General features: G+C 36.8%; 2 protein-coding genes across 2 annotated transcripts in view; both read left to right on the plus strand.

Moving 5' to 3' along the window:
* Positions 1-1,349: 1,349 nt before the first annotated feature.
* On the plus strand, positions 1,350-11,577 carry LOC118276901 (uncharacterized). Its single transcript, XM_035595508.2, has 3 exons — positions 1,350-1,916; positions 3,601-3,771; positions 7,984-11,577. Exons 1-3 carry the CDS (start codon positions 1,857-1,859, stop codon positions 11,479-11,481), a joined length of 3,729 nt encoding a protein of 1,242 aa, XP_035451401.2. The 5' UTR covers positions 1,350-1,856; the 3' UTR covers positions 11,482-11,577.
* A 1,500-nt stretch (positions 11,578-13,077) lies between these two features.
* LOC118277016 (probable ATP-dependent RNA helicase DHX35) overlaps positions 13,078-18,410 on the plus strand; it is a 66,137-nt gene continuing 60,804 nt past the window's right edge. The window contains exons 1-2 of the mRNA XM_050699993.1: positions 13,078-13,252; positions 14,107-14,372. Of these exons, the coding sequence (XP_050555950.1) occupies positions 13,219-13,252; positions 14,107-14,372 (300 nt within the window). The 5' untranslated portion in view covers positions 13,078-13,218. The remainder of the gene's footprint in view (positions 13,253-14,106; positions 14,373-18,410) is intronic.

Here is an 18,410-nt window from a genome sequence, read left to right on the forward strand (position 1 = left end):
TATTATATTATATGACTACTTGTGTATTTTTTATATAGCCCTAAATACCCCGCTTAATTTTTGTAGTATTTAAATGATGGTCGACGGTAGTGAATGGATTATAATCGACCGTGGCGCCAATAGGTAAGTACAAAATTTCAGTAAACATTTAAACAAACATCTGTGTTGATAGCCTTATCATGTAATCAAGCTCTACCACTCATATCTTATTTTGATGGTTTTCAAAAGTCACTCTAAGATTGATTTTTATTTCTTCATTATATTATACACTATTCATAAGTAAGTCTTATTTTTGAATCACCATAATATTAAGATGTTCTGTATTAACACGACGTTTTTAACTTGTTTTATTATTATCTGGACTCACTCTTAATCTTCATGACAACACAATATTATAACTTATTTTTACAACAACTACCTCTATTATGGAAATCAACTGGGGCTTGATTGGTAGAATAAAATTCATTAAAATTAAAACAGTTTAACATAAACATATTTTGTACGTATTACTTGTTAACAGTCGTATCCACTGTTGCAATCAATAAATTATACACCTGATGTAAGAAATGTATTGCACATAGTAATATATAATTAATATTATATATTAAACAATCATTGTTATCAAATAAAGTTAATTTATTACAACTGTTATATAAATGTGAGTAATGTTACAATATTGTGTTAAAGATTAATTTGTCGGTATGAAAAATTATTAACAATCATTTTTCGTCATGTCAATTTTATAGTAAATTTTATTTGAATTTTTATTTAATACATCACTATCGACATACACGCACATTGCAGCGTTGAACGGCACAAAAACGACACAGTTACCATTTCAATATATAGGTATAATATTATATAACTTACATATAAAATAAATGATGCTAAAAGTGGTCTTGTATTTTTATTGTAAAATCTCTTACCAAGCTTATTTCAGTGTATTAGATTCAGAACGCAAATAATAATCTAAAACTTATTTTCTTACAAGATTTAAGTAAAGCTTTTGACTAGGTTACAATTGATTTATACGTGTCTTAGTCTTTAACCTTTTTATAAAAATGTAAAAATGTAAAAGATATAGTCACAACAGCTCAGTATATATAGAATAAATGAAAAATATTAATTAAAAAAGTCAAATCTACAATCACAATTATGCATCAATGAGGGTGTTCCTCAAGGTACCATCTTGGGTCCAATATTATCATTTACGTAACTAACAATGTCACTATTCTTCAGGTATTAAATAAAAAAGTTGATAAGTTAACTGAAATTATTTTATCAAAAATAAATTATGAGACCTTAGTAATACATTGCAACGTGTTTAGCTTTCCCGACACCTGTTTCCACCGACCTTAACCTTATCAACAACCAATATTGTGTCTGTTTAATTAAAAAAGGAATCAAACAAAACATTGAAACGAAATTGGAAACCATACGAGTAGATTATGTTTTCCGAATACTTGGTACAGTATGAAACAGAATGTCGTATTGTTGAGACGTTAATTGAAACTTAACGGGCCCGTAAAGATTTATAAACCTTAAAAGCAAAACGTCCTACTTTGATATCACTGTACAGACTAACTAGAACCTTAAAAAAAAACAAAACATGTATAACACCACTTTTCCTAATTTGGCAAATCATTGAATACATACAAAATATATATTCTAATATAGCATTCAATTGTGTACTAGATGCAAAACAGGTCGTTCATATTATACATAATAGAATTGCGTTTAATCATTCAATTATTGTTCGCAATTTCACGGTATATAATGTGACATGCCAATCAATTATATACTGTGTATGGTCCGATATATTTTGCAGACGCTATTTGAAGTTCTGACACGCCATAATGATTTTGCGCCTAGTGTTTATTTTTTTTTTCTTAAGTGTCGTAACGGGAATTCCACAGGTAAGTTTATATTAGTTGATGAAGTATAGTAAGTGGACCGTTATGCGATATGGTGTCTTAAAGCAAAGCTTTAAGGTTCAAAGCTTTATGAAGAACTTATGTAAAGAGTTAATGAAATTAATGAAGAAGCTTTGGTTCAAGTGATCATTTCGTAATATTTGGTAATTAATGTAGTTATAAAGGAAGTAGACGAATTAATTGCTTAGCTAGTGCGACATACAGATAGCATTTAAACTAAAGCTTTACAGAACAAGCCTAGTATTATTAAAAAGTATTGAGTACTTCAGTAGTGATTAAATTTCGGGACTTCATTCAACAGTTTCAAAAGACAAGAACTGGAATTACACAGCTATCAGGGAAACTACATGTGGTGGCATTTTCAAAATACCGAAACATCAGCATTGTGAAATTAAAAAAAAAATGTAACAGCGTGGATTCTGTATGGTACATTTTCTGCGTATGGTAGATTTTCTATTTTTCTCTACTAGCGACGATTGATCTGATGGTCCATCAGGCCTTTGCTGCATTTCTCCAACAGCTCTGCATTGGATATGCAAATGCGACGTATGTTTCAGTTGCCGAAGACTTGAATTTTCCGTGAGATGTCTTAAGTGAGCTTCCACGTATCACATTCTAGGAGCATATGGATTTGAAATTGTATCTGAAAATTTTGAGCTTAATCTTTCGAGTCAGTTTCTGTGACTACCAGACTGGCCAGTTACGCGTAAGTAAGTAGCTGGGACTTTGACCATTCGTGAACCGATGTCCTCCTCACTACCTCTAGTTTCTGACACGATGTTCCCTATGCAAGCAAACTTGTAGTTGCATTCCGCTGCCTCTGTGCCAATCAGTAATGGTGTGTTGGACTTTCAGGTGTTGATCTTAAAGCCTTTTTCTGCCTGCTTCCTGTCGAACATTTTTCAGCTTTGTTTGCATGCCAGCGTGGCTATGACTCAGCATGCAAATATCGTCAGCATAGTTCAAGTCTTCGTTGGATAATGTCCATTCCATCCCGTGGCGTCGTCTTCTGCGATGTGAAACATAATTCCATCGATTACGACCAGGAACAGAATCGGCAATATGAGGCATCTTTGGCGGACAGCTGCTTGTCATCCGAAATAAGCCGGTCATGGCTCACTTCACTGGAAAAGACCTTGCCATGTTCCAATCATCCGAATGTTCTTACAGGATTCCAATCTTCTTAATAGAACCTTGGCCATGGAGAATAAGTCAGCTTGTAGCATTTCCTTAGTATCGTAGGTCGAGCCCTGGTGTTTCACCTGGAATTAACACTTACAGCTGATGATGATGATGATAATGATGATCAGGCTGTTGCCATGCCTTAGGCAAAAATTCATACTATTGATGAATACGTTGGAAAAACTTGAGAAACGAAACTAAAATCACTTGCGTTTATAGTATTTTATTAACTCGATGAAGCTCTAAAAATCATTTGGAAGACAGACGCAGTAGTTTATACATGTCAACGAATAAAAGCTATCTTAACACAGCACATTTAATAATCAAAGGCTAAAATTTATAGGTAAAGCAAAAATTTTAAAATATAATTATAGGTCTCAAAAATTCGTAAAAAATGTATACTAGGAGCAAAAACACGACGTACCAATAGAAGTCAGTTTTACGAGTAAGAGAAACAGATATATTAATCAATTGTTATTTGAAGTTGGATGTCAAGCCAGCAGAATCGACAGCACCGCAGGCCAGGTCCGGCTCAGGTCCTTCTTCCAAAGAATGTTCGTGTGAGGAGCAGGAACAGAATAATTTGGTGCAAACATCGTCTCAAATCGTGTCTTCCACAAATGGCAATCAACCACCTGAAATGAGATTTGCAGAGGTAAGAACATCTACACCAGATGTACCATTAATCTCATCATCAGCTTCATTTGGGTTGATCATGAAGAAAGTACAAAGAGGAGATGCCATAATGTGATTGTGCACAGCGACTCAAACTAAATGGCCCTATCCAATGATAAAGTGAAAACGTGTAGATAGGTTATAAGCGCTCACAAAGTGGGACATTAAAATGTGGACAATTGGCCACGTTTTTGTAGTATGGGGCCGCTAGATGGAAAATAGAAAGGGGCGTGATTGGTATCGTCTCGCGCTCTCCGTAAAGTGGCATGCATTATGCTAATGATACATCTCCTCTTCGTATTTGCTTCATGGGGTTAACAGTTGGTGCGGGATCATTATCATCTCCCATCCCAAGGCCCACAGGCTCGCATCGCAAGCATCGTACGCAACGGATATTAGTTTGCTCGTACAACTGCGTCCACTGATCCGCATCGTACGGACCGCATCATCGGCAATGCCTACATGCGATGCGTACTAAAGACGTCATATCGAATGCGTACGATGCGTGCGATGCGTACGATGCGGGCCTGTGGACGCTTACCATAAGAATTCAGTCTAATCTGCGTTGGTCACTATATCCTGTTTGGTTTTCATTTTTTTTTTGTGTTTTATGTTTATGTGTGTAGTATGTTTTATAGTGTTTGTGTGTGAATTTTTACTAACCTTAAATTACAAATGCAAATTATGTTCTGAGTAAGTAAGTTTTTCAGATTATTTTACTATTTTTTATTCTGGTTATTATGTGAAATCGTTGCATTGCTCTTGATTCATTTAAATAAAGCCGTTGCAAGACCTTGTATAGGTACAAGCTACGATAACTCGTCACGCTCCAATAAAATTTATTAATGAACCACTACTAAATAAAACAGGGAAAAAATGGGAAAGAGAATCACAACAAAAACGACACTACATCAACAATTTTTGTGAGAACGGGCACAAATCTTGTACACTCTACGCTTTCACAAAGCTTTGGCAAAGCGTGAAACAACGCTGGCGTGAGCGAGGTTACTAGAGACATAACTCCCCACAAAACGCCAATAACTCTAAGATATTACGAGTTTCCTTAGGCACCGCTAATCATCTACGTTCCCGTGTGCCACGTACTAGTAACTTATTCCTAAAAAAAATAACTATCTCGACCACGTGACCCTTGTTTACATTAGATAGGTCATTGACTTTAGGATAGTGCAGTTATTGAAACATTATTTTTAGATTTTTACCGCGGTTCTAATTACTTCTGAACTTATTTTGTAGTCTGAGATATTTGAATTCTACCCACGCAAGAACATTGAACAGTGTTTATCGAATGACGTCTGATATTTGCGTCAATGCTACCGTAATGTAACTAAAATTTAAATAATTTGAAAAAAATATCAGTAGCCTACCTGACGCACTAGCAGCTGACCAGCGTTTCGTATCACCTGACGCGATTGCCATAGCGGTTGTATCGCAGTTGCGTTTTGAGTTGGAAAAGCAGTCAACCGCTTGTGCGATAATATCATGGTCATTACAATGTTTTTACAATAGCCCCATTCCTGAAAACATGACTAACTGTTTGAATCTATAGAGAAGAATAGAAAAGTTGAAACTGAGGAATGAGTGAAAGATTGAAAGTCAAAATCGTGCAATATAATAAATGGGTGAAATTATATGACAATGTCTAATATGGAACAATAGAACTAAAACAAGGCTTTGGGTACGCCAAGAAACTGACGATGTAGGTAGATGTATGTAGGAAATAAGTATAATACTGACGGTGATATTTTTTTTAATGATTGAAACCATGATTTAAGTAATGATACACTTGCCAACCCACATTGAGCAAGCGTGGTGATTAATGCTCAAACCTTCTCCAAAGAAAGAAGAGGCCTTTGGCCAGCAGTGGCCACTTATAGGCTGTTCATGTGTGAAACTTGTAAACGGAGCTAATGATAATAGTCTATGTAAGCCTTTGGTCAGCAATGGACCCACAGTTGATGCAGATAATAGTCAAAGTCAAAAGCATTTAATCCAATTAAACCATTATCAGCCACTCTTGAAACGTCAACAAATACAACAAGTCTCTCAATCTGTCCGTCAGTGAAATTAGGTTTAAACCATTATCAGCCACTCTTGAAACGTCAACAAATAAATAGTCTTTCAGTATGTCCGAAGCTAAGTGCTGATAATGATTATTAAAAAAGTATGAACACTTGTAATTACCATGACATTATCGTGCCAAAAAGTTAAACACATATGCAAGAACTACAATCTCCGATTCGACGACGACATCGACATTGACCATGTTATACGAGATTCAATCAATCACGTTTCCTTAATGCGGGTTGGCAATTTCAAACTTCCCACGTTTCCTTCACTGTTTGTCAGTGGTGTCTAAATTATCTTAAAGAAAGTATACATAAGTAGGAAAACGCCACCCATGACAATATTGTACCACATTCGTGGTCGGTTTAACCCGCACCATGAGGGTGCAGGTTAAATCTTCGTGCATGAGATGCCTGATGCTAGATTTTTTACCAGTATGGCGGACTGGAATTAATGATACACATTAATTAAAACATTGATAAAATTGTTCTCATCTTAAAGCTTTATTCTATACGTTGTATTTTACATTTATATACCGTTTGCGTTGTTTCCGTATAGGTACTTGAATGATCTTATAAAAAATATATGCTCAACCATACTTGAAATTTATTATCTGGAGTAGCGGAAGACTTAACGTGACACCGGGGGTCCGGCTCGAAGCAGGAGTAGGAACAGGATGATTTTTAGTCAGTAACAATCTGACACTACCTCTAGCATCATCCAAGACGGGAGAAGTCATAGGATGATTCCCCGCACCCCTCAAAACTAAAAAACATGGCTTTGAAATCATTTAATCCAATACCACAACAACTCGTGCCCTTTCTATGTCAATATATGCATATAAATCAACAAGCAGCCGTATCGAATGTACCGTGAATATTGTACATCGGCTCAACACATATTTTAATGGTTTCCTTTGATTTTCATATAGTCACAATCTTATATTTAATTTACCTATGTTAGATTCGAGTCGATTTTTGTAACGCTGAGCTTCGATAGTGATGAAATGTGTAAGAAATTAATTATTTTATTTTTAACATAATTTCACGAAACGATTTTTAGGGGAGGCTAAAATTCAAACACACAAAATCCCTATTTACTGGATGGAATCTTATGCAAATTTTAACATAGATATAAAGATAAAATGCTTGGAGGCAAGCTGGTCCGGCTCCACAGGATAACGAAAAAAATGTAGTAATATAACCATGTTATTTCGATGTGTTCTGTACTTTATACAATTATTGTAAATGTGAGAGCCCTGTAATTAACTGAAATCAAATTAGACTAGTAGAATGCATTTATGTCAGCTTGGAGTTGTCATGCTCACTCAAAAGTCTCATTGGCGGTGGCACGGGCATTGGATCGCTCGATTCCCTGCAACATGGTTGAGTTGGGCGGTGCTGGTGTACGTGTCATGTTCGTGAACGGGCGCTGTCAACTGGGACTGGTCAGCTCCGGACTGCATTAATTTTTATTGTCCTCTAGGTTATTTTCTTTTTCTGTCGCTTTGACTGTATATTAGTTTTACATTGTTCTCACATAGCTGAAGTAATCGAAACAATGTAACCAAAAATTGTATTATAAATCTGATTGAAAAAGAGTAACCTATGGAGTTTCTTGCTCGTTCTTCTCCATAGGAATCTACACTTTGGAACGAGCAAATAGCTTCACTAGAGGACTGACCGACAGACAGACGTTATTAATATTATTACATTTGCTTTGACGTTCAAAAGTGCCTTCCTGGTCTATTTGAAATAAATGATTTTGATTTGATTTGATTTGATATAGATTATTCTAGAAAAATAAGTAAAACAGGTCTTCATTAACCGTTGCTTTGAGATTTAAAAATTAGTACGAGTTATCACCGAACTTTCCATAGAATAATGGGTAAATGTACCTCTACAGAGTTATTATCACCTTCCCTCAGTATAATGAGCAAAATCCCCCGGTATCCAACAATAAGCCAAATTATAAAATAAAGAATTATACATTCGAATTTTTGCTATCAATTTAAGTAATATTTATACTACATCGATTTGACAATCGAAATCATGCTTATCAGAGCGGCACCCTTATAAATGAAACAAATATATCTATATGTTTCTAGGTACCACATCCTCAACAGTATGCCGACGACCAGGTGCAGATCGCAGAGAAGACCGTATGCATCACACCAACCGTGATCCAGAGGATAGTGAAGGCAACTCTAGCGTACGTAACACAAATGCCTTTAGAGCTCAACACAATTGTAGATCAAATTGATCAAGAAATAAACAAAATGTCAGTAACCAAAACGAAACAAGAATCAATCGTTAGACAGTCTACGCAAATGCTAAACCAGCCTCGATCTCAAACCAGAACTAATTTAGTAGTGAAATACGATCAGCCAAGCGAACAGACGCCAAATTGTGTAGAAGCTTTAGAAAAACTGATTGAGATAGCGTATAAGGCGTATCTAGAAATAGAACATCAGCCACAGTGTCGAGATTATTTGTACCAGTTTGCAAGCACATACAAGGAAGACAGACCGCGAGGATACCTCGAAAATGGGCAACCAGACATGAAGTCTTTGATAGTTACCATTATAGAAGAAATACAGAAACAGAGGTCCATCATTAGCACTCCTTCATCTGAAAGTGATCGCTACGGAGGGTTCGAAGTGCCCACACATAATGTCCAGACATACACATCGTATACATCACCAGTTAATCAAGTTATTGAGCATACCATCTCACCGGTTCCTAACCGAGTACCAAAAACGCAAACTATACAAATAAGTGAACATACATACCCTCAGCCCCAGGTGGTAACTGTCCCACCGCTACCACCAATACCGCCGCCACCACCATCGTATCAAGTTGTGGAACATACAATCTCACCCATACCTAACCAGGCTCCAAACATGCAGACAGTAAATGAATACACATACCCACATCCCCAGACGGTGACTCTCCAACCACCACCACAATCTTATCAAGTCGTTGAACATACAATCTCACCCATTCCTAATCAGGTTCCAAATACCCAGACAGCTCAAATAACTGAATACACATACCCTCAGCCCCAGATGGTTAACAGACCACCACCACCATCACCGCCACCACCACCAGCATATCATGTTGTTGAACATACAATCTCACCGGTACCTAACCAGGTTCCAAACACGCAGACATTACAAATAAACGAATATCCATACCCCCAGCCTCCAAAGATCCCTCTCCCACCACCCCCACCAGTAAAACATGTGATTGAACATATTACAATATCACCTGTTCCTAGCCGGCTTCCAAAAACGCAAACCGTACAACTGAATGAATATTCATACCCACATCCACAAACAGCTACTGTCCCACCAGCACCCCCAGCATACCAAGTTTTTGAACAAATTACCATCTCACCGGTCCCTAGCCGGCTTCCGAAAACACAAACGCTACAGATAAATGAACATACATACCCTCGGCCCCAGATGGTGACTCTCCCACCGCTACCACCAATTCATGAAGAAACAATAATGACACATACTTATAGACCGATGAAACCAGTTCCTAACCCATTACCCATTAAACCCATCAAACCTGAGGAGATAATGAATCTCCTAGTAAAACTTCTACAAACAAGTGACCAGCCGAACAATGGAAAAGTATATGAACACATCATAAAGCTCGTGGACCTCAATGCTAACATTTTCCGCCCACAGTTACTGAAACAGATAACTACTGTTCTGAAAATTCATAAGCAGCATAACGTACCGCGAGTAAAGGAATTGCTTCTGTGTCTTCTTAATTCCCAACGACAACCGCAGACGAATGATATTTATACAGAAACTCTGTTAACCTACTTGCAGCCAAATCATTCAGGCCAATACGATTCAAGATTGGTTGATGTTTTACTGTACTTGGTCAATACACGACCTTCGATTTCAGAAGTTGAATACATATTATCTCTCTTGAATCCATTTATGTCAGGATTGCCCACAGAAGGCGATTACGCAGATATAACCTTTAATTGTATAAGACAAATACAAACTAAAGTACTGACCCAAGAACAGACAAATATTATATTGACGTTACTGACTCCGTACTTACCAGATCTTCAGATTCACAGTACGCAGCCAGCTGTTGTAATCGCCAAAGAATTGTCGAAATGGAATGGAGTGGGAATTACTCCGAAACAATTTAACATAATATTAAACATTTTGAATCTAACACAACCAAATGGTGGTAGAGACCAACGAGCTATTGATATTGTATATTTCCTTTTGACTAATGGTCATCGCCTGATGCCGAAGTCTATAGAAGTCATTCTAACAATATTGTCGCCGCAAAATGGAATTATTGACTACAGACGACTTGACCTTATCCACATCATATTCAATGAGCTGATAAGATCCCCTAAACATGGACTGCTCCTATTATCCTTGGTTATAGAGAATGGTCCTAATATTTTGAATTCAAATTACGTGGATATATTGATTTTACTAAAACAACATCACTTAATCACTATAGAATTATTAGATGTTCTCGTAAAATTACTGAATGATGAAATATATGGACAATTGGACAACAGTAAAATTCAGACACTGATCTACCGTCTGGAACCGCATAGACAGCGGCATGAAAAACTTGTGAATGATATTTTGATACTTTTGTATCAAAGTGGAATTAATATTGCTCAGTTGATGCAGCCTCAACAACAAGAGCCAGAGCAAGCACCTGTACATGTAGTCTATGAAAACACTGAAACACACATAGCACCGTCCATCGAGTACACCAATGAGTATCGCACGCCCGACGGTGGATACCAAACGATAGAAGAAACGAACGTGATAACTCCAATATCTCCAACAAATCCAAAGCCCGAAGACGACTTAGTACAAATCTTTACGTGGTTGGAGAGTCACGGGCTATTGAACCCAGACCAAACATCCAATAACGAACTGGTCAACAAAATATTGAAGATTTTGCAACTGGGCGAGCGGGAGCTAGGTGTCCTCGAGTTGACATACATGTTGAAACACGCGAAGCCCCTGATCTACCAACCCGTATATTACGTGAAGTATAGACTGCCAATATTGAGCTTCATATCTAACATGAAGACTTTACTAGTGGAGAACCCTAACCTGAACGCTGATCCAATGAAACTGTTACAAGAACTGATAGTAGTATCCAATGTCACAGAGGTGTCGCCGAATCTACAAGGCTTTCCCAAAGATGAAATATTGAAACTAACATTGTATGATGGAGATCTAATTCAAGCGAAGATCCTTGATGAGCAGAACATGAGTTTGAATGAGCAGATCACGTATGTCCACACGTTGAACGCAGATATCTCTCCTGAGGAACTATTGCACTTGAACGAGGTGAACGAAGCGAAGTTCTTCCCGAATCTAATACAGATGAATGATCCTAGTAAGCTAACGGTACTAAGTAACACGATTGATAAATTTGTGGAGTTCCCACCTGTTCAGTATAAGCATGTGATCACTAGCTCGAATCCAGGAGTAACTCATGAAACTCACACGGTGCATCAGACGTACATCGAACGAACGAACCAGCAAACCACACCGCAATCTGTTCCCCAAACTCTAGTTCTGCCCATCAAGTAGGAAACAGTCAATCTTTTGTTTTTTATTAAAATATACCTTAGGACAAAACGTGTAGTTTTATTTTTGTTTGTAAACAATATAATATTACTTTACTCCGCGGTTTGTTTTATTTTATCCCTGTTTTTAGCTAGAAATAATGATGCCGTTTTAAGATGAGACAAAATGGGTAAGTAAAATTTATTATTGTTTGTAATAATAATCAGCCAAATGGAATTTTGAACAAAATATTGCCTATTGTACAAAAAGAGTCGTTGACAGAGGGTAACAAAATAAAAATCTATTTTGTCCGTCAGTTAGACAATTACAAAATAATAGAAACTTTACAATATGTAAGTAGTAAAAATGTGACGGTATACGATATTTAAAATCAATCTATAGGTCGAAAGAATTCTACTCCGCAATAAAAAAATACGTGTCTAAAGTTTAAAATTAATCTCCCAAACGGACATTAAAATAAAATTTAGGCAACTACCCTCTTACGTTACGTAGGTATCCTTATGGAAAAAGTAATGATTATAAATGCACTCATATCCACACACAGCACAGGAGCGTGTGACTGTGGACTGTGCTACCAGAATGAACACTAATGATTAGTTATCTCTGACTGAATATTGATTTTACATTGTTCTCACATAATTGAACCAAAGAAACAATGTTACCAAGAATTGTATTGTGAACCTGATTGAAAAAGAGTAACCTATGGAGTTTCTTGCTCGTTCTTCTCCATAGGAATCTACACTTTGGAACGAGCAAATAGCTTCACTAGAAAACTGACCGACATTGACAGACATTTTTTTAATATTACAATATTTGTTTTGGCGTTCAAAAGGGCCTTCACAAACACGATTGGCGATTGGTGATAGGACTTGACGACCTGTTATTATACAACGTATCGTGGGTTCGATTCCCGAACTGTTTTTACGTAACAGTAGAAAATCTTTCTGTGGAACAACTTTTAAGGTATGTTAGGCAAGCCTATGCATAGCAACGTTAAGTCTACGACACAACTTGTGATATAAATGTCAGACATTAACCCATTAATGTCTTTACTGTTCACATTTATACAGATGGTAAGACGACACTAATAATCGTGTCACAATAAATTTTCTAATTCTTTTAATTCTTTTTTTTATATTTAATGGGTCGACGTTTGGCCGCTATCTCACCTGATGGTAAGTGATGATGCGGCCTACGTGGAGCACGTCTGCCCATAATTACAGATACTCGTGTTCATACAGAGGCATCCGACTTATACACTACACTGTTTAGTTATTAAACACGTTTCACGAGAATACACGTCTATCTATAAGCTACAATTAATTTACTTTTACTTTTATTTATCAACTCATTATAATTAGATTATTTTTATACAAAACCAAACTTTTTTTCAACTAATTTCAACAGCCTTCCTACTAGACAATGCAGCATTTCTGAACGTTCTTCAAGCGTTCCAGTTATTAGTTATCCTTGTCACAAAACGGATTTTAAGCATTCAACTTTTGTTTTGTCGCAAATTCCGTAATGAGTTAGAAAAAGACAAAATTAATGCTAAAAGAATTTTAACGTCAAACATTTTGACAATACCTGGAACAGTAGAAAATCAATAGATCAATCAGAAAATTGCCTTTGGGGACGGTCTTGTGAACTTTTGTAATGTAAATAAATGAAATAATTGTGTAAATACGTGTTAATTAGTTAAAAACTGAAGTGAAAAGTGTTGTGTTATTTTTTTTAACCATGTTAGGACAACGACCGCGCTTCATAAAGCCAGGTAATGCCTTGTTGTTATAGGTTACTATAGAATACCGCGTATGTTTATGTTTTTAATTTGGATTGTGTTTAAAAAGTAGGATATTAGGATCTTTTGGCGGTAATCTGGCATGTTATTTTTGTTTTTGGTCTATAGACTGGCTTTCCTAGCCCTATACATAGGGTTTTATTCAGGTTTTAAGTATAGTTTATTAAATTGATGAATTCGTTTTTGAATAATTTATTACTAGATGTAGTTTAGTAAGCTTATTAAACAGTCAGCAGGCAAAGCTGCAAGAAACAGCTAGTAATAGGCTCATTAATATATCTCACACTTACCTTGGTAATGTTATGTTATTCAAAAATAAAGTAAAGTAACATAAACAAAAAAATAACCTGACTTGATTCAAAGTCAAGCCACTTTAATGCATTAAAACAGTCATATGTCCCAACTACCACATACCAAGCAGATATGTCTATAAATATCAAGCTACCATAAATAATTTAAAAAAATAACAATATATCACACTTTCCACCTTTTATTCCCTGATGAGATTGAAATACAATAGTTATCAAATAGAATGTAGGTAATATCACTAGGCTCACCAGGTTTGACTACTTTTCCAAAAACTATAAAGAAAACAAATTAAAGAAAAAAAACTTTTTTTTAAAAAGAGAACCATCTTTAATTTTCTTTGCTGCCGCCATTTTGGTTATGAATCAAGTAATATCTCTAAAACTTTCTTCTAAGTCTAAAAATACTATCATCAAAATCAGTTCAGTTTAATGTGTAATAATACATTCAGGTCAAGCACAGGATCTCCTTTTTTTGGTGTCAGTTAAAAATACTAAACATTATTCAATTACTTCTTTCAGGTGAAGAGACACTGTACCCAACAAGAAACAGGGATGGTGCAATAGAAACGCTAGTGAATCCAAACGTAGACTCCGCATTATCCGTAGACAGTGACTCAACAACTTCGTTCGTCTACAATCGTTACCACCACTTACCGTTAGACTCACAACGACAGAAGCTACCGGTGTTTCAGTACCGTAACCACATATTGTATTTGTTGGAAAAGTACCAAACGTTAGTGCTGATCGGTGAAACTGGATGCGGAAAGTCTACACAAGTTCCTCAGGTAAGTGAGTCTTTTGTTTAATGTATTTGGAAACTGTATTTAACTATGTTTGGAAGAGCCATGCTGTGGCACGAATGGGCCGTCTCGATTGCAGTGATACCATAGTCTCACAGAAAACTGATGTGAAACAATGCTTGCATTGTGCTTCGTACAGCTGAGAGGTATTCAATTTTTCGAAAATTTTCTCAATAGTAGCACGATGTCTGGAAATGTGCCCAGTATATGCCAAAAGGTTCACCCCCAATGCCCCTTTTACATGGGACCTATAAAATAAATAGCAAAAACTGTCTGTGGTGTACATTGTATAGGGCATGGCATGCTGTAATGTGCACTTCTGCCCACCCCTTAAAGGGATAAAAGGCGTGACGATATTTTATAACTATTAATTTATTATTTATGACGATTGTATTAATTTATTTAATTATTAATTACTTATCGTTTCATTTGCCTCTTGAATAGAGTGCCTGATAAATTACGAGGAGCAAAAAGTCGCATTACAGACAATTTGTAGGCGCTATTTTTACGTATACTATTGATAGGTACTATTGATCGACTTAAGTAGGTACTACCAATTTATTTTGTTAGGTGCGTATGTTTAATTCAATTACGGCGCATTCCAATAACCTACCGATCGGTAGATTTGCCTACCAGCGGTAGAATTTTGACATAAGCTCCATACAAAATGTGTGTGTTATAAATTCTACCGCTGGTAGGCAGGGTAGGTTAGACAATTAGAAAATACTCTATAAGATATTAACATTCTCAAAAATAAACTTAAAACATTCTTAGCATGTTGATCAATGTAATACTTTGTTTGATCCAACTATGGAATCAGAAATTAACCACATCGATACTAGGGAGGAAGATGCGCAGCTCGAGTATGCGATGTATGGAACCTACGGAAGCCATCCATAGCACGCATCTTTCCCTTTAAAAAACATAGCTTAGCTGAGTCCGTTTCCACCAGTGCTAAGTTATGCGTACCGATGAATATGATTGGTGGAAGCTAAACGCATCCACATCAACGTAGCATAGCACAATTCTGATGAAAAAGCACCCTTACATTTTAGGACGAGCACCCAGCTTCAAGACAGACTGACTGACGGACAATTCAATTTTGACGTTTCAAAAATGCCTAAAATAATGTATTGTTTGGAATAAATGCTTTGATTTCGACTTTTCGGTTTATCTTAATGTGTTAGGTGTAGATGTATTAAAATCACGTGATTTCTTAATTGATATTTAAATACTCATTTAATCAACGAACTGATATACCATAAGTCCATGATTAATTACAATAATGCGCCGAAGTGCGTTTTATGTTTCTTTTGAAACTGACAGAGGGCTTAGTCCGAGTTTTTTACGTTTAAAGAGATCGAAACGAGAGCATATTCGGCGTTCTGATTGGTTGGTTCATTCGAGGTATAAGGAACATGGGAACGAAGGAACAATGGGTAGATTATGGTCTTAAATAACACATACGCATTCTTAAGTGTGGGAGAGCCATGCTTCGGCATGAATGGGCCGGCTCGACCGGAGTGATACCACGGCCTCACCTAAAACCGACGTGAAACAACGCATGTGTTGTTTCATGGTATGAGTGAGGTTACCAGAGTCCCATTTCCCCAATTCCCCCTTACCAATCTTCCCAACGCACTTGTAAGGCCTCTGGTATTTCAAGTGTCCATGGGCGGCGGCCATTACTTACCATCAGGTGATACGTCTGCTGGCCTATCGGCGTGTTCCATAAAAAAAAAAAAAAAAAAACGCTACTGTTATACCACGGGAACGCGGGCGAAGTCAAAGGCAGAAGCTAGTTCCCAATATCATACAACGGATACGATACAACACATGCTTAATTTTATTGTGAGATAAAATTAGATACCTACTACAAAGCGACGACAGCGCCACCGCCAGTTAAACGATATGACTCAATTCAATTATCAATGAAACTACGCGTTAATGTGCATTGTAATAAGATGAGATGGAGTCATTTATATCCACGTGTCGGCCTTGGATCATGGGTGGATCGCGGTCACGGCCACTTTGGTCATCCGTAGTAGTATAGTGTAGTGGAAGTTGTTGAATGGAGCATTGGTCAATATTTGTCTGGTCTGTGTGACTGTGTCGTATTTGTGGGTAAATAAATAAATGGAAAATATGACTGAATTATGTTATACTGGCAACTGCCAGCGGCTTCGCCTGTGCTAAAATGTAGCCTATGTTTTATTCCAGACCACAATCTAACTCGATTAAAATTTTTATCCTGTTCCTTTAGCTGTTTTGACGTGATTGAGTATCAAACATACACATGCTTTCGCATTTTATGGTATAAGCAGGTAAACGAACAGGCTGATCACCTGATCAATTTTATAAAAATCGAAAAAAGTTTTGGTCTATAGTTTTGGCGGGAATCGAACCCGAGGCTCCTTCCACGTGCGATCAGTCGACCAACGAGTCACTGTTTATTTAAGTAGGTAGCTATGTAATTTGTAGTTATCCGTTACGTTATAGTTGGTTGAAATTAGGACGATGCCTATTTTGAGCAAACTCGGAGATCCCATGGAGCGCTATAATTGTTTCGATAATCTCTTGCATAAGTCGATTCGTTTATTATTTTAATTCCTAAGATCTTAGACAGAAAGTATAGTTTAGAAACCTGGGGGTCTACTCTAATTCAACGAAAAACGAAGTTTCGTCCGAAACTTCGCAAATTTCGTACTACAATTCCATTTATTGCGAACTTTTGTGAACAAAAATGAACGAATGAAATGAAGATAAATAAATAAATAGGTTTTGATTTGAAATTAAAAAAAAAAAAAAAAAAAAAAAGGATATTAGACAGTAAGTATAGTTTAGAAACCTGAACTGTATGCCAATCCTAAGTAATAAAGTAACTGATATTAGGTAGGTAGTAGGTACCTATATGACCTGGAGCTGCAGACCATCTAGCGGGTTTACCGGGGCTCCGGCTGTGGCTCCGGCTCGAAATGCGAATGGGGTGGTTTTTAGTCAGTATGAGTCTGACACTCCCTTTCGCCTCGCAATAGGCGGGAGAAGTCTTTGGATAATTTTTCGACCTTAAAAAAGGTATCTAAATGATATGTAAAAGCTTGTTATTATGTTTATATTTCGTACAATATAGCGTTTCTATGGCACATGGTACTTGTCTATAAATCTGTTAAGTTTGTAAAAACAACATGATTTTTTCTACCAACTGCAACGCTATCTGAGAATCGAACCCGGAGCCCTTCGGCGGACATACACATGCTTCCACTCGATTAATGAGGTACCTATTAATTACAAGTTAAAAGGAAGGAAATCGTTCAATTAGGTATTGAATCACTAAGTACTTACTTATGTGATACCTACTTACCTTTTTTTTGAAAGGGGGAAAATCATCCAATGACTTCTTCCGCCTTGGGTGAGGCGGGAGGGAATGTTAGACTCTTTCTGACTAAAAACCACCCCGTTCCTTCTCCTGCTTTGAGCCGGAGCCCCGGTAACCTTTTACGTTATCCTACTTATAGATACCTACTTACCTAAGTTTAATTCTAACTACGTAGGTAATTATATACATAAAGCTTATTGCATTAACCTGTCAAGCAATACCTACCTACACACTTTTACCTATTTAACATACAAAAACTCGTAGGCAAAGATAAACAAATAAAGCACATCAAACTAAAACGCATTCAATACATTTTCGACTTTAAAACAAAATGACATAAAGTAGAAATTCAATTTTCTAACACCTAGGGGACCTAGTTACGTATTTTAGCAGTGTTGTGATAAAAAAACATTCGTTTGAATGAACTTGCTAAACGATGTTTGTTGTCATTGGCCGGTGTCAACTGTCAGATGCGTTTTGGCGGGAAATGAAACGCCATGGTCGAATGTCGTGTGACGTGTCGAAATCGAGCGTGCTTCTCCAGCATTTGTTGAATGTTGCCAGTTAGCGAGAGTTTGCTTAAATTCGGGGTGATTAATTTAGTGAGCAAGAGATTATGGAATAAATAACATTAAAGTTTCATATTA

The sequence above is a fragment of the Spodoptera frugiperda genome, chromosome 17, assembly GCF_023101765.2.
Source record: "Spodoptera frugiperda isolate SF20-4 chromosome 17, AGI-APGP_CSIRO_Sfru_2.0, whole genome shotgun sequence".
NCBI classification, from domain to species: domain Eukaryota; kingdom Metazoa; phylum Arthropoda; class Insecta; order Lepidoptera; family Noctuidae; genus Spodoptera; species Spodoptera frugiperda.